Source organism: Nelumbo nucifera, chromosome 5 (assembly GCF_055504915.1).
Source record: "Nelumbo nucifera cultivar China Antique chromosome 5, China Antique-T2T, whole genome shotgun sequence".
Classification (NCBI taxonomy): domain Eukaryota; kingdom Viridiplantae; phylum Streptophyta; class Magnoliopsida; order Proteales; family Nelumbonaceae; genus Nelumbo; species Nelumbo nucifera.
The window spans coordinates 44,098,639-44,126,554 of record NC_142653.1 but is presented as its reverse complement, the minus strand read 5'-3'; the positions used below and the strand labels follow the sequence as shown (position 1 = coordinate 44,126,554).

The 27,916-nt window shown below is 37.6% G+C and overlaps 1 protein-coding gene across 1 annotated transcript; it reads right to left on the bottom strand.

Annotated features, from left to right (window-relative positions):
• Window positions 1-11: 11 nt before the first annotated feature.
• Window positions 12-27,769, bottom strand: LOC104608487 (YbaK/aminoacyl-tRNA synthetase-associated domain-containing protein). The gene is made up of 12 exons (XM_010274499.3): window positions 27,583-27,769; window positions 23,893-23,952; window positions 23,760-23,813; window positions 23,584-23,644; window positions 23,338-23,414; window positions 18,351-18,400; window positions 17,739-17,821; window positions 2,491-2,561; window positions 2,213-2,369; window positions 1,229-1,371; window positions 1,047-1,145; window positions 12-385 (listed from the first exon to the last, which is right to left on the bottom strand). Exons 1-12 carry the CDS (start codon window positions 27,619-27,621, stop codon window positions 314-316), a joined length of 966 nt encoding a protein of 321 aa, XP_010272801.1. The 5' UTR covers window positions 27,622-27,769; the 3' UTR covers window positions 12-313.
• Window positions 27,770-27,916: the final 147 nt, after the last annotated feature.

The following is a 27,916-nucleotide window of genomic DNA, read 5'->3' as shown; positions in this document are numbered from 1 at the left end:
GAGAGAACAAATAAAGGCATAAGATATCATGAATATTTTAAGTGAAAAGAAGATTGGGAATAGAAAAAGGGGGAGTTTTAAGTCTCCCTTTGATACAAGATAATGGATAAACACCATCGGTAACAAGAAACTAAAAACCATCACCATTGGCTCTACTCCTACATTTCTACTAACTTTTCAGATCAGACATTCCGAGAAGGGTTCACTTGATAGCTTACAGCTCAATATTTCCTTTTCAGCATAATAGAATAAAATGAAAAATCAAATTGGCCTTTGCTCATTTATCAATTTCTAGTTCAAGCAATGTGGAGTTTCATTTACGCACAAACCCAGTCTGAGAACCAGCAATATATCCTTGAGTATACACCGTATTCTTGAACATCATCTGCAATGAAATTCCTATTATTGGCTGCAGAATGCAACAAAAGGAAAAAAAAAAAGAAACAGAAAAGGAACACTTGAAATTGGAGAAAAACATAATACAGAAGAATGATGGTTTGTTGTGGACAATTGGACTGCAGACATAAAGTGACGTAAGGTTAAACTGGCTATGGCTTCTCTCTAATATATCACAACTGTGAGAACTAAGGTCAACAATCATAAACAATCATAAATGCAGTTTCAACGGAACAGAAAATGAAGCTCCTTTTCCTTTTCATCTTAAATATAAATTTCGGCCAATTTCTCAATAAATTTTTTATTAAGATGGGAAGACATGATTAATGAAGCCAGCCAACCCCATTAGATGGGACAAGGCTCAGATGATGATGATGACAGCAGCAGTTAGTAACACCAATACTATGACCACTACCAACAACATCAACATCCACCGAATTTTCTAGAGGGAAGTTCCCCACCCCCAACCTAGAACCCTAATGAGCTATAACAATTTATAACCCATTGCATTATGAAATTTTAATGCATTACTTTCAAATAGAAAAGACATAGATAACTGATCTTTACTACTAATATTTTGGGTATAACACTATTACAATGGCTTATATAACTGTCAGCATCTTTAATTTGATTGATGTAGCAATACTCACAGCTAGGCTTTCCACATCCAAACTCAGGCGTTTTCTGATACTATCAGATATCACAGTCCCAAGTTGATCTCCATGTTGTTGAATGCTGTCCTTAGTAATCTGAATTCAGTTTCTCAAGGTTAGTACATTGTAAAAGCTCTATAGATTGGGATCAAGACAGAATATGGAACCATGTGGCTCACCTCTGCAAGCAGTAGTGCAGATGTCTTATCTATAATTTCTTCAACAAATTTCCTAACATTACCATTGGCATTTAAGGGATCTGCCGCAGCCTGCTGTTTATCCTTGGTAACTGATGTAGGATTAGACTTCTTGGCTGCTTTTCCTACATCAAAGAGAACGAACATATGACTAAAATGGAACCAAAGAAAGGAAAACGCATAAGAAAATGAACATGTTAAGAAGGAAGATCAGGAAATTTATCAAAAAATAAAAAAAAAAGAAGATCAGGGAACAAATTAATGCAAAGCATAATAGGATCGTTGAAGAACTGACTATAAACCATAAACATCATATTCTTTTCTCCCTACCCTTTAGGCAGGCAATCTAACTGCTTATTTTGCAGATAGTGATGATGGATTTTTCAACCCAAGCTTATTGCACACCACAACCATGCCAAATGGAATAGGGATGCAGGAGTAACTGCTCTGATAACAATTGCTATAGAACTGGTATGGTCCTTCTCTGGACAGGTGGCAAACTAGCCATCTTCTGGAAAAACAGAGAACTGAATGTTTTCAAGATTTAGGTCCAAGTTTAGGATTTATGGGGCTAGGAGCAGGTCTAGCGAAGACGACTAAGAGTTTATCGAGGATTATAAGGCTACATGGCCAAATTATAAAAGCTATTTTAGAGATCAAATTCCTGCAATATGCAGAAACTTCTACAAGTCATAGAGGGGATTAAATATGGAGTGATTCTGAGATGGCTTAACTTGGTACAAAAAGTCAATAATTATCAAAATTAGAACTCAAACTAGGGAACTAAAATACCCTACTGTCCAAAAGTGCAGATATAATAACATTTTCAGAAAATTCCAGTTAAGATCTGTTTCCTCCTGCATCAAATGGACCAAGTGAAAACACCAGTTTGTACATTTTGGAGCAGAACCGTCCATAAACCACACCCCAATTTATAGGAATGCAGCACACCAATGTCTTTTTTACCTGTAACTGCTGCCAAGTTATTTGCCACTGGAACAGTATTTTCAGTGGGGTGTTGGACAGAACCAGCTTTTTCTGATAGATCTGGCAGTACTATTGTGCCAGCTAGAACAAGTGCAGCAAGATCAGGAGGTTGATCCTTCCCGACAGGAGGATTAGCCTATTATACAGCAGTATCATCGTTATTCAAATACATTTGAGAAAATATGTTTTTTTGTAAAAAAGAAAATATGTAATAAAGGATCAAGTGAAGTTGCTCTGTAGAATAAGTAGTGAATCACCTCCAAGTCCACATAAGATGGTTCTTTTCCAATTGAAATTAAAAACTTGTCAAGGTCACGAGAATTGACAGCTGATATGTAACATATCAAATTGTCAGTACTGTAATTAGAGGCTAATTTCAGAACAGATAAACATGAAATTCTCCTGTAAAACAGTTGCAGAATAAAATCATACATAATGGTCTCAGTTATAACCTTCCAATCAGTGCAAAGATCTGAAAATGCCATGAATGATACCTTAGCTAAACAAGGAAAACATAGGGAACAAATATTTTGGGCTCAGATTTGTGTTGTCCCTACAGTTATTTTTCTTTATTCAAAACAAAATTATTCAATTACCCCAAAGACCAAGACATTATTCATTTCTCAGAAATTATAGCACACACATTTTCCTCTATATCTATGTTGACCGTTGAACTCAACATAACAAGAGCACTCCTTTCACTTAATTTTTTTTCTTCTGTTCTCTGATCTCTCTTGCATTAACAAAATAATGCTCCATCTTGTAGTTTTCGCAATAATCATCTCAAGTGGCTTGCAAGCCTAATCAATCTCATAATAAAATACTATTTTTTAATAAATTTGTATTTATAAAATAAGTAAACATTAGTTTTTTGAAATTAATTTATTATAATATAAATATATACATTTATAATTGATTTTCATAATATATTTTATTTATAGTATTTATAATATTAACTTATCTATAATTTTTTAATATATTTCTACTTTTGATATTTTTAATATCCTTCATATTAATTTATTTATAATTTTTAATACTAATTTATTTATAATCGGTTCGAGTAGCTCATGAGTATCAACTCGATTCAGGTTTTGAGCTCTGTGTTTTTGAGTCAAGCTCGAGCTCAAGCAACTTGATACTCGGCTCAACTTGACTAGATTACACCCCTAGTTAAAGGTGAATTTTGGCCAAGTGTATTTTGTTGGGGATTAATCTGGAGAGAAATGAGGTAGAGTGTGCTGGAATATTGGGTTGTGGTGTTAGGGGGAGGCCTTCAAAATATTAAAGAATACCTTTTGGGGGGAAATCCTAAGGGTCTAGAATTTTGGGATTGGATGCTAGAGAATTTTGGTAAAAAGCTAGCCTCTTGGGAAAAGAATTACATTTCAAAAGGGGGGAGGGTGACAATGTTTACTTTGTCTAGTCTCCCAATTTTCTCCTTGTCAGTTTTTCAGGCCCCAATGAAAGTAGTGCAAAAATTGGAGAAGCCAATTAGGTTTGTAAACCTAGTGAAGTAAGGGGTTTGTGGATAGGTAGGTTTGCAGGGAAAAAAAAGCCTTTGTTAGGTAGATGGATGTGGGGATTTCCTAAGGAGAGGGAAACTTTGTGGCATTTGGTAATAGAAAGCATTTATGGTTTGCATTCCAATGGGTGGGATTCTGGAGAAGGTAGAACAGTTAATGATAGAAACCCTTGGAGAGCAATTTTGTCTTTACTCCCAACCTTTCTACAACATATAAGACTTGATGTTATTTCAGGACAAGGGGTAAAATTTTGGGAGGACATTTGGTGGGGGAGATTCTCCACTTTGCCAATTGTTCCCAAGAATTTACATGCTGTCAAATTTCAAAAACAAAACCATTGCTGAATTTTGTTCCTTTAATGAAACTGGGTTAGTATGGGACTTGGGCTTAAGGAGACCTTTAAGAGGCTTTGAAACTTATGAATTGATTCCTTTATTCAATTTACTTCAAGACATTGTCCTTACTCCTTCAGGTGTTGATGAGAAGGTTCAGATCCCATCTGTTAAAGGCAGTTTCACTTATTCATCTTTTTTAAGGTCCTTGTTAACCAAGATGAAAACCTTCCTTTTCCAGCTAAAGAATTGCAATCCAGCTCAATACCCCCAAAATAAAGGTTTTTTTGTTGGGAGGCTGCAAAGAAAATCTTAAACACCTGTTACAGACTCCAAAGAAAGTGTAAAAATTGGACTCTTTCACCCCATGTTTGTGTTCTTTGCTAGAAGAAAGGGGAAAATGCCAACCATCTGTTTTTGCAGTGCTCTTATGCTTCTCAGATTTGGCAGCACTCTCTCTTTGGTGGGAGAAGTGTAGACAGCACCCTCTGATGTGGTGGATCTATTTAAACCACATAATGAGATGTTTGAGGTGGACGAGGTGAAGGAAGCAATATTTTCTATGGATCGGCTCCAAGGCACCCAGACCTGATGGCTTTATTATGGCTTTCTACCAGGACTGTTGGGAGTGGTTAAAGGGCGATCTAATGTGAGTCTTTGAGGAGTTCTATTACATGGGGATTGTCAACAGGGGGGTAAATGCTACTTTTATTGTGTTGATCCCAAAGAAGTTTGGTGCTTGCCATCCCAAGGACTTCAAGCCCATCAGCTTGGTAACAAGTCAGTACGAAATTCTTGCTAAGGTCCTTTCCCTTCGGTTAAAAAAGAACCTCCAGTCAATCATCTCTCAATTCCAAGGGAGGGCATTGTGTGTAAGTTGGATCTGGAGAAAGCCTACGACTTTGTGGTTTTGGAGTACGTAACATGGTGCAAGTGGATTAAAGGATGCTTGCAATCCTCCCACTTCTCAGTATTGGTAAATGGAGTAGTCAAGGACTGCTTTGGTGCCCTAGGAGGAGTGAGCAAGGTTTAAAATGTCGATGTCAATGGAAATGTCACTTACCAAAATATAAGACATATGTCGGAAATGTCGGACATGTCGAGGGGAAATATTGTAAAAATTAGAGACATTGTGGAAATATTATGAAATATGTGGAAATATGCAAAGATATTTTGTAAAATGATAAAAGAAGCATTAATACATATTTCTAGACTATTATCTTATTCCCAACCATTATATAAAGCTAAGAAACTAAGATCAATAACAAATTAGTAAATGATGATTTACTTATTTATTATGCATTTTGATGTTTTTACAAGGTTATCTGGTATTTTCTTTTCTTATTTTTAATTCTGATTTATTATAAATTCTAATATATTTATTTCACACTAGTAAATAGAAATACATTTATTCTGATTTTTTAAATATTAAATTTATAATACGTTATGTTTTATTTTAAATTTAATAAACTGATTCTCCTTTTTGTAGTATAAAAACTATGGTAAATTCTGATTTATTATAAAACTTAATGAATTTATTATGATTTTTAATACTAAATTTATAATAAATTATGATTTAGTATAAAACTTATTAAATTTATTCTGATTTTTTATATCAAATGTAGAATATGGTTTATTATAAAATTTAATAAACTTTTTCTGATTTTAATTAATATTTTAAAAAATACTAACTAGTTAATATTTTATTACTTGAAAAATATTTTATGTTTTATATTATAAAGTAATTAATTTATTCTTTTGTTTTTATATTTTGTTAATTATTTTTATAAATATTTTATTTGAAATATTAAATAGAAATTATTAATGGAATAATCTAGATTAATATACTGTATTATATTTATATAATATACTAATATATTATATTTTTAATGTACATTAGTCAACATCTTGTCGACATCTTGTCGACATAATAGGAAAAACTGTATTTTTTTGGTTAATTGGACCGATTTGGTCGACATTTCCGAAATATAGGAAATGTCGACCGACATAATGTAATTTTTATATTACCATCTATTTTCATGTCGGTGAGCCTCGACAACGCCATATGTCGGGCGACATTAGCGACATTTGGCGACATTTGAAACCTTGGGAGTGAGACAAGGGGATCCATTATCTCCCTTCCTTTTCACCATCTTAGCAGAGGTGTTTAGCAGATTGATCTCGAAGGCAGATGAGGTAGGTTTGTTAAAGGGATGGAGAGTAGGAAGGGAGAGAGTGGTGGCAACTCACCTACAATTTGCTGATGACATCATTATCTTTTGTGAGAATGGAGGTGAGTTAGGTGCAAGAAACCTAAGGATGTTGGTGAACCCTTTTGAAAAAGTGACAAATCTAAAGGTGAACCCCAATAAAAGTCTGATGGCAGGGATCAATAGCTCAAGAAAAGGTTAACCTATGGGCTAGGGAGCTAGGTTGTTTAAGAAGTGATTGGCCACTGAAGTATCTAGGCCTCCCCCACGGTGTAAATCCTAGAAATTTAGATTTCTAGAATCCAGTAGTGGAAAGGTTTGAAAAGAAGTAGGCTGCATGGAGGAGTTATATTTCTTTGGGGGGCAGGATTACTCTCATTAAGTCTACCCTAGACCTACCTGTTCATGGGTCGGGTGGCCCGACGGGGGCCGGCCCGGCCCGGCCCCCAGACGAGCTTGAACAGGTATATGGGCCCGCGGGCTTAACCTCGGGCCAAAAATCCCGGCCCGCAATAAATTTGAGCCGGGCTCGGGATTTGCCAAAATAGCCTGGCCCGGCCCGACCTATAACTAAACCTAAAAACCCTAGTCTAATACCCCTCTTTTTTTCACCTCTTTCCCTTATTTTCCAGCCGAACCCTTTTTCTCCACATCCTTTTTCCCTTCTTTACATTCTTTTTTTAATGTAAATAAATTCTAATTTATATTGATTATTGAATAGGGAAAAATTCTAATTTTTTTTATTAGGTTGGGCTTCGGGCTTTTTTATCAGGGCCGGGCTTGGGCCCAAGTTGTAGGCCCATTGGTTGGGCCGGGCTCGGGATCGGGCCTAACATATTTCCATTACTGAAGAATAAAAGCCCGGCCCGAACCCGGCCCATGAACAGGTCTAAGCTATTGGAAAGAAATTAGAGAGGATAATGAGGGATTTCTTATGGGAACCGGGCGAGAAGAAATATCATTTAGTAAGATGGGATCTAGTAACTAGGAGGAAAGAGTTTGAAGGCTTGGGTCTAGGGAGATTGAAGGAAAGGAATGAGGCTTTAATAGGAAAGTGGTTATGGAGATTCCCACACGAGAGAGACAGGTTGTGGCACAAAATTGTGACTAGCATACATGGGCTCTCAGAGAAAGGTTGGGATGCTGGAGTGTCTAGTAGGGCTTCCAAGCATCACCTTGGAAAGCGATTCACAAACTCCTTGCGTTGCTCATGTCAGGTTTGATCACAATTCAGGTAACAAAATTAATTTTTGGGAAGATGTGTGGGTGGGTGACTTCTTTAAAGACCTTATTCCCCTCAATTTATGCACTATCCTCTCTTAAGGGAAAACCGGTTGCTGATTTCCTATCCCCTTCTCCCTCCCAATCTGGTTTTGCTTGGAATCTAGGTCTTTGCAGAAATGTGAGAGATTCTGAACTGGGTTTGGTGTCTTCTATTCTTCAGCTGCTTGATGGGTGTTTATTGATCCTTTTAAGCAAGATACTAGGCTCTGGACTCCTAATCCCTCTAGAGCTTTCAGTTGTGCATCCTTCTTTAAAGCCTTGACCTCTCCTACTCAACCTGGGGTACACTTCCCAATCCAAGAAGTTTGGTGCCGCCCTATTCCCCCCAAGGTGGTGCTTTCTGTTGGGAGGTCTACCATGGTGCAATTAACACCTGCGATCCGATGCAGAGGAAGAGGCCTGGATGGTGCCTTTCACCTAAAAGGTGCTGTTTGTGTGTTGAGTCATGTGGTGAAACTGCTTTTCATATTTTTGTCTCCTGTCATGTTGCTAGCTGCATTTGGGAATGGCTCTTTTCTCTCTTTAGATGCAGGTGGGATACCCCGGTGAGCTTAGAAAGGCTGTTTGACTCCTCCACTTTCAGATGGTCAAAAAGAAGATGCAGAACTCTGTGGAGATGCACACATGCAGAAGTGCTTTGGGTGTTATGGGAGGAGAGAAATCTGAGAATTTTTGAAAAAAAAAGAAAAGGTGCAAGGAAATGCTGATAGAAGGGATCATGATAAAAGTGATCTCGTGGGTAAAATTTTTGGGATTATTATCAGATTTTACCGCAGGTGATATACTCAGAAATTGGAGGACAGTACCATCCTCGTCATCAGCAAAGAAGGTCTTAAGAAACTAGGACCCCCCTGAGGCTGGTTTCCTCAAATGAAACTTTGATGAGAGCAGCTTTGGTAACTCAGGTATGTCTGGAATTGGAGGGGTTATAAGAAATGACAAGGGGAGTGTGGTGGGGCTATATTCGGGCCCTATTGGATGGGGAGACTCCATTACAGCTGAACTAAAGGCAGTGGTTTTTGGGATACAAAAAGCAGTGGAATTAGGAGTGAGAAAGCTGGTTGTAGAAGGCTACTCCAACGTAATGAAATTTCACCTAGCAAACTCAATGGCTGATTCACTTGCAAAACAGGGGGTTTCTCGGGCTTCTTTATTTTGGGCTACCTTGTAGTTTTATTTGAATTTATAATTCTGTGACTAATCTTAAAGGAAAGGTCGCATCCCGTGTCTTTCCCTGGGTTAACTGTAACTCTTATTTGCCAGATTAATAAAATTTTACTCATTTATCAAAAAAAAAAGTTTAATCACCTAGCTGAGGACATGCTGTTATTAATTCAGTGAACTCCAAGAGCAGCAAATGGTTATGCAGGTCAGCTAGCGAAGCAAGGGGTTAACAGGGAACATTGTTTTTGGGCTCAGTTGTAAGGCTGAAAAGCAAAAGTTAATAGGATCTATCAAAAAATAAAATAAAATAAGCAAAAGTTAATAGGTGGCAAAGTTTAAATACTAGTGGGGTAGCCGAGGCTACTCAGCTTCTGTACTGTTTCTCATCTTCATTTTCTTAATGAAATTATCATTACTGATAAAAAATGAGGTGTTCTACACGAAGACAGAAAATCTTAGTGTGAGGGGGGCAGTGTTGTGGGTTTATAGAATGAAAGAAATGGTAGAATCTTTGAAGAAAATCACAAAGTGGAAAGAATGACTGAACTTACAACGGTAAGGATTGCACATTGGGCTCAGGTTAGCAAAGAGTTCAATGGGGTAAGCCTGAATGACCTACTAAGAGGGTAAAACATTATTGTGGGTTTTAATAATAGGGTGCCTCAAAGGGTGGTGGAATGGATTCCACCAGGGGATGGAAGCTGCAAACTAAACTTTGATGGGTGTTGAATTGGAAATCCTGGGAACTCTGGAGTGGGAGGAGTGGTAAGGGATTCTGGTGGCAATGTAATTCTTAGTTATTCAGGGCCAGATGGAGTTGCTTTCGTGTCAGCTCTTTCAGCTTGTAGTATTTTCATAGGTTATTTAATATTGCTGTAATTCTACTTTAATGTATGATTTTTCATGTTGGATCAATTTTAATGTTTTCTAGTTGCAAATATCAATTAACAAAACAAGCTAATTCTCAGAAAGGGAAACAAGCTAAAACAAACCAGATTTTTTTTTATAAGAAAAAACATTGCCTAGACACCACCTAGTTGTTGCCTAGGAGACAAGTAAAAGGGAGACAAGGGGAAAACCTAAAGTAAAATACTTTCAGTCAAGTAATGTAAAACAAAAGAATCAAATCTAAACCTTCCTTCCGTAAATTGCATGGGCCTCTGTTGTATTTTAGATGTGTGACTTACACATTTAATATTTTTTTACACTTAACTACCCTGCACTTACATATAATGTTGAACCCACTAATGGTGTTTATCGTGAATGGGCAATTAATAAATTGCCCAAAAATCTTTTTTGATGTTTTCTGAATGAAAAATTGAGACAAATGGCTGGGATGCTGGTCTTGACCCCAGAATCACTCGTTTTTCTTTTGGAAAGCAATACATAGTACTCTCTCCTATCTCCTTCCTTTTTTCAGGTTTGATGCTTTCTCTGGTAACAAAATCCTTATTAGGGAAGATGTGTGTCTTGGGGATTTTGTTGCGGACACAGAAGCAGTAGACACACTCGTAGGCGAGCCTAACCACCGCGGCTGGCAGCGGCAGCGAAGCACAGCAGCACGCACAGCAGAGCACGCCGCCCGACAGCAGCACGCACAGCAGCGCGCAGCAGCACGCACGGCAGCACGCACGGCAGCGCGCACAGCAGGCCGCACAGCAGCACGCACCGCCCGGCAGCGCACAGAACACACCGCCCGGCAGCGCGCAGCACACACCGCACAGCAGCAGCACTGTGAGACGCGCGCACCGCTCTGCAGCAGCAGTAGAGCGGGGCCCACACGACAGCTCATCAGGGTGGGTCCACACTTATCTTACCACATCAGCTCTGCTCGCCAACTCGCCGCCAGCTACACCCCTTATCCCTTATCCCTTATCCCTTATCCTTATCTTATCTTATCTTCTTAAGTAAGAGTTGTGTTACCATTAGGAGTAGGTAATTAGGAGTTTGAGTTTGAGTTTGAGTTGGATTACCCTAGCCTAGCCGAATCCAACAAGGAATTTCCTTCTGTAATCTCCTATTTAAGGAGCTACGAGTTGAAGTAAAGACCTTCAGTTTTCCAGTCAAGAGAAGAGTGAGGAGAGTTCGGGTGGTCTCTTGGACAAATCACCCATTCAGTTTTCCATAATAGGGTCTGCACGCAAGGGAAGGCGCAAGGGAAAGCAGGGCTTTCTCCCCGTGGACCGACCCGTGACGAGATCCTACGCCCGGGCCCATAACAGATTTGGCTCTCAAGGACAGATTCGTGTCCATTTACAACACTTCTTTGAACAAAAGGTAAACAATTTCTGATATCAGAGGTATTGGGAATTCTTGGGATTTGAAGTTGAGGAGAGGGTTAAGGGAGTCTGAAATGGTGGAAATTGATAAGCTTTCTTCACTCAGTTTTTCTTTTATCTTCCTGTGAGGATAGTAGAGTTTGGGCGAGTTCCCCCCGGATTCTTGTTCTTGCTCCTCACTCTTTAATGTTTATTGCAATCCCCGGGTTTGACAAGGTCTTTTCCATCCAAAGAGGTTTGGAGTAGCCCAATGCCTCCAAAAGTGATGTCTTTTTGCTGGGAAGTGGCTCACGAAAGGACCAATACTTGTATGATGTGCTTCAAAAAAGAAGGCCAAATTGGTGCCTTTCACCTCATATCTACATTCTCTACTTTGGTTGTGGTGACACTGCTGAATACCTACTAATCTCTTATTCCTTTGTCTCTAGTATTGGGAGTGGTTTTTGTTTCTTTTTGGTTGCAGGTGGGCCCCTCCTGATGTGACAGGACTCTTTGAAACAAACTTCTTTAGACACCTAAAGAAAAGGGGAAGATTGCTTTAGAAAGCCGTACGAGCAGGAATACTATGGGAGGTTTGGAAAAGGAGGGACAATCAGATTTTACAAGGGAAAGAAAAGTCAAAGAAGGATTTGATTGGCAGCTTTACCATTAAGGTAGCACATTGGATTAAAGGCAATGATTTATTGAAGGAGTTTTTTATAGGAAACTGTATCTTTCATTAATTTTTAAAGAAAATTAGTACAACTATCATCTTCCAAGGAAGGTGATTCCCCTATTCATAGTAGCCTTACAAACATGCCCAAAAAGGAGTTTCCCTAGAAACCCCTTGCTTTGCTAATCATCAGCCAGGGTGTTTGCTGACCTTAAAGCCCATTTAAACTGTCCTCTAATCTCCCTTGTTAGGTTCAAAATTTCCCTTACTAATTGCCCAAGGGACCAAGTGCCTAGGCCATTTTGCATCCATCCAACCACCAACGTTGAATCTCCCTCAACTTCTAAATGTTGAAAACCCAACTGTTTAGCCAATTTGAGCCCTTGCAATAGTGTCATTACTTTTGCTCGGAATGAGTCACCTATCCTAACTGGCCCAGAGAATAAAGCCAAGATTCTTCATTCCATATCTCCAAAAACTCCCCCACTCCAAGAACCCCCTATTTGCTAATGTTATTCATTCACTCATCCTAATAAAATATCTTCTTAAAAGGCAATTAAAATTATAAAATCATTATTTTTTGTGTGAGAAATAAGAATTTAAGACCCTAACATGAACTTGTTTGGGCTTGCCTTGAGGGATGCGGTACAAAGGAGGCTCGTTGAATCAGGAATGCAATATGTTTTACATCGCATTTGCTACTTGAAGTAATGCAATTGAGGAAAAAAAGAGATTGCGGGTTTTACATGCTTGAAAGCGTTTTATATGTTTGATTTTATTTTTAAATTTCCTTTTGAATTCGCTTTACATGTTATGCTTATGTATTTTAATTTTAGATAATAGGTTTTCTAAAACATTTATTTTAAAATTTAAGTTTAAATCTTTTATTATTATTATGTTTAATATATTTTTTTCATTTTTGAAAATTGTCATTTTTTTTAATTTTCTAACAGTCTTTATTTTTTTGGCATTTTTTGTATTTTTGTGCCTTCCTTTTAAAAGGTGTGCACCTCGCCTGCCTTGTGCCTCGGGTGCAAATTGCCCCTTGCGCTTTTAAAACACTAGGTCGGGCTTCGACCTAGGCTGGGTTCGGGTTAGTCAATGAACCCGCTCTAAAATTATATATGTATGTATGCATTTATGCAAATAAGTATACATATATGATTATATGTATGTATTGTATATTAGATCTGTTCATAGGCCGGGTAGCCCGACGGGCCGGCCCGGCCCTCGGACAGGCTTGAACACACATTTGAGCCCATGGGCTTGACCTCGAGCCTAAAAGCCCGAGCCCAACTATGTTGCGGGCCAAGCTCGGGATTTGTTAAAAAAGCCTGGCCTGACCTATAGGTTAAATCAAAAAACCCTAATATCCTAACCCCTCTTCTCATTCATCTCTTTCTTGTCTAAGCCAATTAGCCGAACCTCTTCTTAGTTTTCATAATGACTCACAAGTCACAACCTCACACTCTCAGGCAAACACAGAACCGACGCAACCAGTAAACTCCTGCAGACCGGCGTGAGTCCTCTCTCTTTCTCTCTCGTTCCTCTTCTTAGTTCTCACTTCTTCTCTCTCAAATTTCAGATGCGAACTCAGGCACCGGCGAGGTGGCGAACACAGGCATCGGCAGCGGCAATGAGTCCTCTCTCTCTCGTTCCTCTTCTCACTTCTTCTCTCTCAAAATCTCAGACGCGAACTCAGGCACAGGCGAGGCAGTGAACACAAGCACCGACGGCGGCGGTGAGTCCTCTCTCTCTCTCTCTCTCAGATGCGAACTCAGCACCGGTGAACACAGTCACCAGCGGTGAGTCCTTTCTTCTGTTAGGTCAGGCTTCGGGCTCGGGCCCGGGCTTCAGGCTTTTTATTAGGGTTGGGCTCGGGCCCATGTTGTAGGCCCGTTGGTCGGGCTGAGCTCAGGCTCGGGCCTAACAAAGTCCTGTTTATGAAGAGTAAAAGCTCGGCCCGGCCTGGCCCATGAACAAGTCTATTGTATATATCTAAATATGTATGCAAATATGTATATATATAAATATGTATACAAATATATGTATATATGTAAATACATAGCTATATATGTATGTATGAATATCAGCAAGGTTATTTTATTAAATTGATTAAAATTGGATTAGTACGATTTGATTACAAGAGTACTCCCCACATACACAAAGTAAATTATAAAGATGCCCAATAAAATTGCTGCCTTGTGGCCCCTTGTTTTGATAGGGCATCAGCCAACCCATTTGCACTCCTAACCCACTTGAAATCAGCATTCAAGTCCTTTGCCAGCCTTTCAACTTCCTTGAAAATGTGTTTGGGAGTCCAAGGAATTTGTATATTGCAAGACACCCATGTGATAATTACTTTTGAATCCCCTTCCACCTCCACCTGTGACCTGTCTAAATCCCAATTGCTTTGCCAACCAAAGGCCATGCAACAGTGCCAAAAGCTCTGCCTTCACAGAGTTAGTACTGCCAATTGGTCCGGAAAATAAAGCCAAAATCCTGCTCTCCGAATTTCTGATTGCTCCACCTATTCCTGCCAGTCCTGGGTTACCCAAGTTGCTGCCTTCAAAGTTCAGTTCAATTTTATTGCTTTCCAGAGGTTTCCATTCCAATCTTACTTCTTTTGTTCTAGAGGACTGTGTTACTTCCTTCCAAATTCTTATAATGTCAATGACTGAGTATAACTGGAAGCAATCCAAGGTCCTAACCCAAAAAGCAACCTTTACTTTTATGCTATGTATTACCTCCTTGACAATCCTACTCTTTCATTAAAGATTCGGTTATTCCTCTCTTCCCACACCACCCAAGCTATCACTGCCTTAGTAGCTTTCCACATTATTCTCCCTCTCTTCTTTTGTTGCCTCAGGAAGCTTGGGTTGAAGATATCCAACACCTCTTGAGGGGGAACCCACCCGCAGCCAAAGAGAGCAGAAAATCTCACAAAGGACAAGAGATTAATAAATGGGCAAGGGTCTCTCCATTTTCGACAAGACCCCCCCTTTCAACTAATGTTATGCATCTTTATTCTTCTTAATATAAAAGATTTTTATTAAAAATAAAGAAAAAGTGAGATCCCCCCCTTCCTCTTCATCCTCCTCCCCTTCCTCCTCCTAACCCCCCCCCCTCCTCTTAAGGAGGCTTACGCCTCCTTGTGTTTGGGAGGCTTACGCCTCTTGCGTTCTGAACTACGCCTCACGTCTCTAGGTAGTGGAATGCCTCGCGTCACGCCTCCACGTTTTAAAACATTGGAATATAGTAGCAAATTCCTCAAGGTACAAGCCTCTAGTACAAGAAGAATATCCTTGACATAACAAAGAAATAAGTTAAACTTTAATGGTATCACACTTGGCAATCCAGGGCCATCTGGAATAGGAGTCCTAAGAGATGGAGGAAGACTCTTAGCCCCTATTCGGGACCAATAGGAGTGGGAGACTCATTAAGAGCGGCAGTGATGGCCCTCCAAGGTTTAACATTAGCAAATCAATTGGGTCTCCATCAGATTGAAGCAGAAGGAGATTCAAAATTAGTAATAGGGTGGATGCAGGAAGGCAGCTTAGGGGTCTAGACCTATAGACAAGCAATGAGAGAAATATGGAAGTTGGCAAGGAAATTGATGTCAATTTTAATTGGGTTAGAAGATCAGTTAATGGTATGGCTAAACAGCAGTCAACTAGGGCTGAGTTGTTTTGGGCAGCATTGTAATTGTGGGATCTCGCACTTCCTTATTTGGGTGTTTGTAATTGTTTACCTCTATAACTTAATGATTGAAGTTACTATTTCCAACAAAAAATGAAAATTTGAGAGAGGGAGGAGGTTATGGTTGTGATGAGAACGGTAGTAAAGGAAAATATCAGGATGGAGAAGGTAAGAGCTGATGGCCGGGGTTGATTTGTGGGATGTCATGCGATGGGATAGGGACAAGGTTCTAAGTATCAATACACATGAACATGGGTATCGGGTGCTTTGATACTATAAAACACTATTTTGTTTACTTTTTTACTCTGATATTCTCACAAGGGGTCAGTTTTAAGGGTATTCAACACTTAGAAAACTAAGTTTCTAGAAAGGACTTAAGAAAGGTGTTTTGGTCAGCCAAAGATACGAAATGATATGCCCAATACAAGGCGTGTCATATCAACACTTTAAACCTTGGATGGGGAAAAATGTGGTATTACCGTTCTCAATTCTTGGGAAGTGGGATAAAAAAAACAAAAACATCTTGTAGCATGCTTAAGAGTTAATTTTAGACCCGTGATCCATTAATAAATTATTAATTAGTAAAAAATAATAAATACTTTAATTAAATTAACTAATAAATAAATTAAAAATAATTAATTAATCAAAACATTATTAAATAATTAATAATAAAATCTAAACAATAAAAAGTATTATTAATTAATAAAATAATTATGAAATAGTTAAATAATTAATATATAATTATTACTATTTATTTAATGATCACACCATCCTCACAACCCTTATAGCCATGCATTAGGTATATCTCCCCATGAATAAAAAAAAATACAAGTACAGAGATACTCTTAATGCACGGCTGCAAGGGCTGTGAGCACAGTGTGAGGACGAAACCTGAACTCCCCGCCAAGGTTCAAAGTATTGATACACTTGATAACCTGTTTACAGGTGTTTTCGGGAACCGTTTCTTAATGAATAATATATAACTAAAATTTGAAAAAAAAAACAAAACTAAAAAACATAGAAGGTGCATGGTTTAAAGCACTGATACACAAAGGTGTATCGATACTTTGAACCATGCTCCCCACCAATGTAGGGTCTGGGGAGGGACAGATGCACACAACCCTACCCCTATAATCGAACAATGAAATGTTAAAATTTTCTACCCATTTTCCCTTCCTCATCCCATCCCATCCCACCAAATTCTTCACTCAAACCAAGCATGGCCTTATTGAACATGGGCCTTAAATCCCTGACTCATATCCTCCCTTCTCCCTCTCCTGATTGACAACAAGAAGAGAAATAGTAAACAGGAGAAGCAAAATTAAGCAGAAGCACAAAGAGAAAACTCCCAAATGTCTCGACGAAAAAACCAAGATAAAAACAATAAGAAAATATAGAAACCCATTATCATGGCAAAGATAAGGCCCAATTATAAATCTCTTCTCCCATGATATAATGATGTAAGATTCAAGGAGCAATAACTCTCATTGACCTAATCATCACCTAATAAGGTTCAGCCTCAACCTCCGAAGTGTTTGAACCCTAAAGTGTGCATCTACCTAAAACCTTATTTTCCTAGATAATTGCATGTCCTTTCTCTTTCTATCTTCTATCAACAAGGGATTTGCAACAAAAAATTTAGGGCTCATTTGGTTCACAGGAATAGGGGTCTGAAATCGGAATTGTAATGGGCCATTTCAATTCCAACTGTTCAGTTGGGCGGAATCAAAATCACATTCCCATTCCTGGTGGAATGGCATTCCCCCATATGAAGGAATGGCCATTCCCTCCCCCTCCCTTGGGAATGAAATCCCATTCTAGCTGATTCCAATTCCCATTCCGATTCTTGTCTGAACCAAACAGACTATGGGAATAGACCATTCCAATTCCGGTTCCAAAGGATTTTGATTCTGATTCCGACTGCAAACCAAACAGATATGGGAACAGACCCTTAGTGGTAATTGTTATTGAATGGATAACAGTCTTTATATGGCTTGTGCCAACAGTCTTCATGAGACAAGGTTCTAAAAAGTGATGTTTAAATTTCTTTGCAATTTGTGCCAACAGTCTTTATATAGCTCAAAATCTGAATCAAGATTTGAGAACATGCATCCAAATCAGTAAAATTCATCTAAAAGCAAAAGAGGTACAACTAGTGAAATTGAACCTAAAGATTGAGCAAATATAATTTGCAAAGCCAGATGAAAATTGATACTTCTTTTCAAGATCGACCATTGAAAACGTAAACTAGAGAAAAAAAAGTTTAACAAGATAAGGAAATGCTAATGCAAATATTGATAAAGAAAGAGAAAGAAAAGAGAAATAAAAGGGAAGTACACATTAAGAAAAGCTTATCACTTACAGATGGTAACATCATTTGAGAGTGGGTGGAAGAAACAAAACTCTTGAGCTTTGAATCCTTGATCCAACAATAATGAAACATGTCTTCAACAGAAAAAAAAAAGGAAAAAGGGAATTACTTCATTAAACTGGAAGTTTATTGTTGACTAAACTACTACACCAAGAATGTGATATTCAAAATAGATTTCCCTACTAAAGAAACCAAACTACTACATAAATATGGAAATGAGATGATGAGACCAGTTTTGTAACGTGATTTATTACTCTCTTGTACAATTAACACATTTTCCAAAATAATGGTTTAAAGAAATAAAATATAAAGGAAGGCCCTTATCCATCAACACAGTATAAAAATATTGAAATTTAATCAATAACAATAAAACAATGCAAAAAAACAATATTTGCAGATTCTCAAACTGGATGAAGAACAAATAGTTACCAAGAAAAGGGGAATCTGTAAGTGGAATATCAAATGTCAAAAGCCCAAAGGGGCAAAAGTTCTTCTCAGTAGGAAGCTACAAAACTAATAAGACTATATATCCGCCATCACTATATCAAATATTTTCAAAGGATAACTCAAAGGGCAATCATGTAATTAAGGGATAATACATACCGTGCAGAGTCATTGATTAATGCAAATGGAGTAACACAACCTAGGGGCACCTTGAATAACAAAAAATACAATGTAAAATAGTCAGAAGGGAAAGTTTGTATACACCAAAGCATAAAAAATAGATTATGATGTATAAAAGATTTAAGAGACAAATTCTGTTCCAACACTTTTTAAGAAGGGATCTCAGTTCCTTATGCTTTTTCTTTTTTTTTATCAGTAACAATCATGAATTTTATTATCTGTTGGGAAAGAATGATGCAAAAAAAGTAAATGTACCAAGACTAGCCCTTGCTACCAAACTTATTTGTACTATATCTTCATTTTCTGTGTTACAATTAGACCCCCTATGTGACCATTCCCCACAGTTACTTCTATTTACCCCTTATGCTTTTTTTTCTTTTCACATATACCATTATCACTTCTAAACAAGGGATTTCATATTCATTTATCAAAAAAAAAAAAAAAAACAAGGGATTTCATATTAAAAAATTCCTCATCAGCACCAAAAAAAAAATACCCAGGAAATATTTCCAAATAATAATAATGTGAATAAAAAGGACAGAAACTTCATAATGTGCTTTCTAGGTAAAATAATCAAATAACTAGTTTCTTAGAAATCCTGGTTATCAAGCAGAGAACAATATTCTGTTCATTTATATTTTACCGTAAAGGTTTTGCCTCTTAAGTTAAATAATACAAATGCATAAACCTGTGGGCCTGCCCATTAAGGTCACAGCTTTTTCTTTGCCTTTGCAAGCAAATAAACAAGACAAGCATCTTACCATATTTTTTTGATAATATCCTACTCATATATAATAGCTTGTCTGTTTAGTCCCATCCATGTATGTATCAAGAAGAGCTGTAAACATAACTACTTTATATGGAACAGAACAAGTGGTAGTCAAGATAGAAACCATAATGTTAAATGTCTGGAATCAATATGCAACTAATGCAAAAGCCATCACCTCATCCACAAAGTGATGAAACTAGGAATGTGTTAAACAATTTGAAACCTTTATAATTGGAATAACAGAAACAACAGTAAGAAAGTTAATTAGATGAACGCTCTATGCAAAAGGACAAATATGTTTTAACACAAAGATCTCCCTTAATTCAAATTCTGATCTTGGTGCCTATAACAGTTAAAAGGAGGCTAGCTCCTTTGAAGCAGAAATGTTAGAGAAGAACCCATGAACTCAGGTGTTATCTCCTGACCAATATTCCATATTTTATTATTTTTCTATTTCAGTCAACTAAGCATCTATGCATAATAAAAAAGGCAATTATCCAGTTCTAGTCACAACTATCTGGGGTCATGGGAGGGTGTACTGGATACAGACCTTTGGCTTTCTTATAACAAAGCAGCTGCTCAAAGAGGTTTCTGCACATAAATCATAACACTTATAATAAATCACCACTTAAGCTTTAAATTGATTGATCTGTTTACTTTGTTTTATTTTTTGAGCTGGCCCTGAGTATGGATCTTCTTATTTTCTCCCCATTTATCTTTTATTAATCAATTATTGCTCTCTATTTACTGTTATAGTTTATTGCAACTTTTTTCTATCCTTTATTGTTCTCCACAACTCTTCTTCGTTTACTGCTGTTTAGTTACTATTTACAGTCCAACCACCTTAGTCTTATTTTTTACACCCCAAAACAGCCCTCTCCCAATATGAACCTTCTGTATAGTACACATAAAGACCTCCATTACAGTCACATATCCAATTGACCAGCCCTCTTAAACCCTAATGTCAGTAAACCTTCTTTTCCAAAGTCAAAGCCTGATTTTTTTTTTTTGATAAGCAAAGTCGAAGTCTGATATTTACTTCAAATATTACTAAGTTACTTGAAATCCCTTAAAATTTCTCCACACATCCAATATCACCAATTGTTCAAAGTATCCCAAATGGTTTTCTTTTTTATTGGCAAATTGTACTGTATTGCATTAACAGAAAATGAATTATTTACAATGTGCCATGCAGCCCTGAGACAGGGCTACAGCCTGCCCAGCCCATTACATTTTAGTATTTTTTTAGATTACAAGTCTCCCCCATGGGAGATGGTTCCCCAAAACAGCCGTTCCCTGTGAGTTCCTTGTTTAGATGAATAGTCAACCACACCATCTGCTTGAACATCAATGAACCTTTCACCTTGATGGGTGAACCAGCCCATAGCCATTTTGGAGTCACCCTCAACCATTATGTTGCTGTAATGTAATGCTTTTCCAATCCTCAATCCTTGATGTGTGATCCACATAAGGGTAGCACATTGGTTGAAATCCCTGGACCTGTTCTCAAACTTTACTGTGAATGATTTGTTGAGAAGACGGAAAGAAATAGCAAGTTCTGCCCAGGTTAAAAGGGTCATAAGTCCTTCTTGGGTTCCCCCTCCTTCTGGTTATATAAAGTTGAACTTCGATGGCAGTAGCATTGGGAATCCAGGGCTATCAGGTATTGGGGGAATTTTCAGAAATGAGGAAGGGAATGCTTTAGCCCTTTTCTCTGGCCCAATTGGTGAGGGTGACTCTCTTAGGGCTGAGATATTAGCAGCCTTGGAAGGGATTCAAAGGGTAAGAGACCTGAATATTAGGAGGCTGATTATTGAAGGTGACTTGGAGGTGGTGGTAAACTGGTTTAAGATAAACCTGGAATATGGAAATACAGCAATGAGAGGAAAAAGTTCAACTGGTTTGCAAGGGATTTTGAGATAAAGTACAGCTGGGTGAAAAGAACTGCAAATTCCTTTGCTAACAGGCTAGCTAAGCAAGGGGTGAATAGGGATTCTTTGTTTTGGCCTTATTGCTAACTCTATACTTTTTCTTTTCTTTGCTTATGGGGGAGTTAAGACAGATTACCTCCCTCCACTTGTTTGTAATATTTTCTTAATTGAATTCAATGAAGATTTCTGTTATTGATCAAAAAAATAGGACCTGAATATAAGGCTAATGCATTGCCATCCATCCCTAATACCCCCCCTCCAATGCCAAAGATTCTAGGTTTACCAAAGTTGCAACCATCAAAGTTTAGCTTGATGAAGCTTGGTTCTGGTGAGGTCCAATCCTTTATCCAGATCATTCTAGCTGTAGAGGAATGTGCCACATTGTACCAATTCCAAAACAGGATCTTAATGATGAGTTTAAACTTTAAACTCCAATCCATCTACAAAAGATTATCTAAGTGATTATGGAGAAAAATTATACTTGCAGTGGGAAAAATAGATGAAATTTTGAAAAAAAAAGATCTATTGGATCAGTGTTTAAATACATAAAAAGAACTTTCAACAGCACAATATTCTGATTTTATACTACTGTAAAGAACATGAATTGTTTTCCTGCTTCAGACTTCCACTTAATCCATATGGAGAAATACAATAACAGTGATCCCATTATTTTCACAAAGTAGAAATGAAAGATTAGGGGACTTCCACTTCAAATACTCTTCTTTTATGCAATCTACTGAGTCAAATATATGACCCAGTAGCTATGATGGTCATTCAGCATCCCTCAAATATGGAGGAATGGGATTAAGGCTCACCATGATAAGGTCAGTGGGCCTCACATGCACCCTGCTCTGTCCCCTCTTGATCTTCCCTGTAATGTGTAATATGTAATAGTAATACCAGAAAAAACTAGGAATTTCGGTTTTCCAATCATTTCCACCATACTGTGGATTTACAACATGAGACAACTCAACAAGTATATCAGAGAACCAAGTATATCTTTCTTACGGTTGATAGAAAAGTTAATAGAGAAGAGGAGTGATCCTCATATGGTGTTCATTGATCTAAAGGAAGCATATGATGGAACCCCTAGAGGAATAATATTGTGGATCTTGGAAAAGAAAGGGGTGCCAACTAGGTATATAGACCTAATTAAGGATATATATGAGGGTGCAATACCCAAATGTTAGAACACCTGCCAGAGAGACATCAGATTTTACAATAACTATGGGTCTCCATCAAGGTACAGCACTTAGCCCTTATTTAATTGCAATGGTCATAGATGAACTGGCTAAACAAATTTAGGAGGTCCCATGGTGTATATTGTTATCTGGTGGCATTGTTCTAATTGATGAAACTAAAGAAGGATTAGTGCAAAATTAAGATTATGGACAAATACCTTAGAAACAAGATATTTTAAAATAAGTAGGACTTTTTTTAAATAAAAAATAAGTAGGACTAAAACAGAATATATGATATGTAAATTCAATAAAAATAGGAATGCAAATCAGGATACATTTAGGGTTAGAGACCAAGACATTAAGAGATAACTCAATGTGACCTGTTTTGGTAGCTTGGTTGGATAATATAAAACAACGGTGAGCAAAATGAAGGGGTGCATCCAAAAATCTTATGTGATAGGAGAATACCGCTTAGATTAAAAGGAAAATTCTTTAAAACAGTTATAAGGCCAGATATATTGTATGGAGCGGAGTGTTGGGCAGTCAAGAATCATGTCCAAAAAATGAATGTGGCAGAAATGCATATCTTGAGAGGGATGAGTAGAAAAGCTAGGAAGGATAGGATTAGAAATGAAATTATTCGAAGGAACCTAGGAGACATGAGTAGATCCAATGGGTGATAAAATGAGAGAAAGTAGACTAGATGGCTTGGTCACATGCATGGAAGACCTTTGACAGCACCCATAAAAATTTATTTTGTTGCAAGTTGAAAGGGCAATGGTAGAGCTAGACTACAAAGGACATGAATTGAAGTAGTAAGAAATGACTTAAGAGATAACAATTTAACAATGGATATGGCATTAAATAGAACAGAATGGAGAAACAGGATTCATGTAGCCAACTCCATATAGTTGGGATAAGGCCTGGATGATGATGATGATGATGGAGAAACAGGATTCATGTTCACACTTCACAGGGTAATAATTAAGTTTCCATGATTCAAATGGAAAAAATATATGCTTCAAAAAGGATTGAAGCTAAGAAATGCAACCAAGTGTCCAGAAATAGTAAAGGGATACACCTACCTGAAGTATTTCTTGCAAAGATTCTTCAGGAGCCATTCTTAGACCTCCTTTTCCCAAACCAAGCCGCTGGGATAAAACTGCTCAGCTTTAAAGAAAGAAAGAATGATTCTCATGAATACCGACAAATTAGAAACGAACACATTGAGCAAAAATTAGTTAAACAATTTATATTCAAAAACCTATTGACCTCCATTGATGCATATTTAAGATTGTCATAAAACTTAATTGTATAAAAAAAGAGCATACCTTTCAAATCCACTGTTGTGCCCGCTAGAGCAGAAACAATATAAAACCTATGCTTTTTGTCCTACACCATGCACAATAGGAAGAACCTGATCATGGCTGTAATAAAGCTGAGAAAGAAAAGCATACCACTATAGAAATAAAAATGAGACTATCATTCAAAAGATAAAATATCTTACCTTCAAGAATAAATTTTTACTTAATCCACCTCCCAAATGCCCAACATATTTTGCCTAATGAAAAATATTGGTATTATTGCACAAAATATAGCTGAATAAAAGAAAAAAATAAACAATTTCTACATTTCTTTACCTGAGCTTCAACTGTCAAGACAACAGGATGATCATAGTGTGCAAAATCAATTTGAAGTTCCTACATTCACACAAGGAATAAATCATTTAAACAAGTTAGAATATATGTGCCAAGATAACTTGGAAATCACAATTTGAAGTCAGAACCCTTCCTAGAATGGCATGTGGACCAAAATATCAACAACTTTTTTTTCAGTTTAAAAAGAAAGCAGAGATTATAACTATACAATGATGACAAGACAAAAAGAATGTACAGTATAAAGAAAAAGCACAAGTGATGCACAAGAAAATTTCATAATATAAGGTATTTTCCCAATCTCGACAGAAATGGGCAAACTTGAACTGTCTAAATCCCTTGAATCTGCCCATCTAAAGAGCTGCCCCTAAACCTTACCAGTCGCATGCTCAACCATGCAACTCTTTCTAGCAGCATTTTATTCTTCTCCTTTCATAGACTCCAGTATACACCCAAAGGGAGGAAATTAGATAATATTATGTGTACCATGCCATATTCTCTAGATAGCCAGCCCATAACCATCATAGGTATGTGGCAAGGGATTGCCCACATACAGCCAAAATGATTGTTAAAATGCTGCAAAACCTGCAAGGGAGAACTGACAAGTGTACTAGTATGTATAGGACTGATTCATCAAGGTCATTACATAGAAAGCATGAATTCCAAACAATTTTTCCTTGATTCCTCTAGATATGTAGTTGTATGACGAGAGGACTTTGTCAAAAAAATTTGTTTACATAAGGAAACATTTGTCAACGAAAAGAGGGAGCAGTATGTGGAGATGTTTCAGAGCAGCCACCCTATGGACAAATTGGGAAGAAAGAAATGCAAGAATCTTCTATAATAAGGAGAGATCCTTTAAAGAAGTTAAGGAATGTATTTTAACCAGGGCTATTCACTGGCTGAAATCCTTGGCTTTTTACAACTCTTTCTCTTTTGATGACATTTGGAGGAATTAGGCTAAAGGTGCACACACTTCGGTTCATAGTTGTCAAGGTGATGCCTAGGCAGGCGCCTAGGCGACAAGGTGCCCTTTGAGGCTCGCCTCGCCTAATCGCCAATTAGTTTTGTACTATGTATTGTAAAATACTTTTTTATTCTTTATTTTTTTACATTATAATTATAAAATAGGCACTATTAAACTAAAATATTCATTTTGTTTGTTTATATACTAATTTTTTTATTATTTTCTTATTTGTTAGGATTTAATCAATACAAACATTGCTAAATGCTGTATTGAACCCTCAAAGACTTTAAAACCTGAACCAATAAGTAAGGAAGAACTTAAAATTTTGTCTAATCAACACATTTTCTACTACTTTCTTTTCTTCTTTTCCTATAACAAAAATAAGGGTTCAGCCCCTATGTTTTTTGAATTTTCTTTTCCTTATTTTTTTCTTCTCATGAATATGTTGATTTTCTATACTTTAACATGAACTCTATAGTTTTCTTATGAAAATTATGAATAATTATTAAGGAAATATGGCTATGGTACCTAGGGAACTACCCTAGGATCTATGTTTTCTATATTAAAAAATCCATCGCCTAGGCGACTATGCAACAAGGCGCCCCCCTGACACCCAGCCTTGCCTTAACGCCTTGAAAACTATGCTTTGGTTAGGAAAACCAGGGCTGCAACAGTTTGGGTAACTCCTCCGGAAGGGGTTATTAAATTAAACTAAATTTTGATGGAAGCAGTCAGAGTAACCCAGGACTGTCTAGCATAGGAGTAGTCATGAGGAATAAGAATAGCAACATCATATCCTTATTCTCAGGCCCGGTGGGGATAGGGGATTCTACAAGAGCTGAGTTGTTGGCTACAGTACAACGAATTCAGATTGCTAATCAACTAGAAGTGGAGAACTTATTAATTGAAAAGGGGATTCTAAGGTGATTGTGAGTTGATTATCAAATCCAGACTCAGTTGTTCGGAGTTATAGGGATCACATTAAAACAGTTAAATGTTTAACAAGGCACATATCATGTAGATACCAGTGGGTGGGTAAGGAGGCAAATGCTTTGGCTGATTATCTTGCTAAACAGGGATCTGCTAGAGATCGGTTATTTTGGGCAGCTTTATGATCTTTTTTCTCTGACCACTTGTAATGTTTAGGGGAGGCTGCATCCCGTGCTTCTCCAAAAGATATTTGTAAAGTTTCATTCGGCTTGATTAATGAAATCAATTTTCAATTATCAAAAAAAAAATGGCATATCTGGGCATGACATAACTTCCATTAAAACCTGGTATCTTCACCCTACACCACAGATTGAAGAAATGATCTATCCAAGAAACTGCATTTTCATAAGTATCTCAGATCTATCATTCCTCATAAAGAGGATAAATTTTGCGTCTACTCAATTCTCAAGACGAAGCATTATTTGGTTTGCCTTGTAATCACGAAATCTTCACCTAAGACAGGGACACCAAGCCATCCATCGCCACCCATCTCATGGAATGACTGGTGAAAGCCCATTCTGTTGACATCAAATCTAACTGTTGGGACTCCACTCCACACATAAAGGCATTCCTCCTATGGAATTGTCTTCCCAGAATGTCAAGCTATGTCCCTTCCCCATAAGAAGTATTTACATTAAACAGCAAACACTTCCATAATCTTGAGAAAGCCTCCCCAAACACTATTGGCACTGATGGCACCTAAATTCTCTCAACATAGATATACCCACATCTACAACTGGTTATAATGGATCTACTCTGTATTCCAATGTTTTAAAGGGCATTTCAGGTGTATGCCTGGAAGCACCTCCAGACGAAGCACACTCAAAACGCCCTGAACTGTACGCTGGAGGTGTGGATGCCTCTAAGGTGTACAATACAAATGCCTTTTGCATGAGGCATACACCCATGGAATGCCGCATGTGCCTCATTGGAGGGGCTTGATCCAGCACAAAACCAAATTTTGGGGGTCAAACTGCTAGCCCATATCAAGGGGTTATGATGATGGTGAATTGTATATGATCCATTGTTTATCCAATTAATAAAAATTTGAACATTACTAATCAAAAAAAAAGAAGAAGAAGAAGAAGAAGAATTAACGATCAAAAAAAAAAAAAATTGTTGATCAAAGTATCTATACAACATAAAATATGCAACTTCCCACCATTATAGATGCCAAGAAGAATTACTAATAGAAGCTTATATTAGTAATTTGGATAAGCAATGTTCGAAGGAATCCATCATTCAAATTACTAATATAAGCTTAGCACAACTTATGGAAGCAGACCATCCGCAAAGAAACCACCACTCTACCAGAAACTCCAAATTGGGACGGCAGCAGTATATATCAATAAATACCAAATATAAAGATCTCACTAGATTTTTTTTTTTTTTACTTTTATAAGATTCTAGAGGTCCTGTTCCATCTTTCAAATTGTGAAACACGGAATAACATGTCTTAGTTTACTAGAATCAAAACTTACTACATCATATAAACCCTATTGGATGACCATACAATCACTGAAAAATAAGAAGATCCCAGAAACCAATTCCTCGAAAAAAGCAATTGGGATGGACTAAAGAAAAAGTGCTACAATATTAGAACCAGGTGACATGAGAGGCAGGAAGAGAGGCCGGCACAAAATCTACAGACAAAACGAGATGAAGCGAGTACATCTATATGATTAGAGATGATTGGTGAATTAAGAGAAGCGAAGAACCTGTAAACGTTGAAGCAGCTGCTCCTTCGAGTAGCCCATTATCCTCTCTGCTGTTTTCTCTGTCTGCAACGTTTTGTTTGGCTTGGCCGGCCAGAAGCCCAGAACTGCAGAAGCGAGACTTCGTGACGTGAGATTGAGAAAATAAGGGGGCTGGGTTCTCAACTGGAATCGGTCCCAAGACTCGGACGGTTGACGACTTGCTGCTTAAGGCTGCAACTTGGGCCGGGTTGGCCCGAACCCAACCCTAACCCAATCCATTGGGTTGGATCGGGTCAGGTCGGGTTAATGTTCAGGTTAGGGTTGAAATTCATGAACTTGACTTTACTTTGGGTTG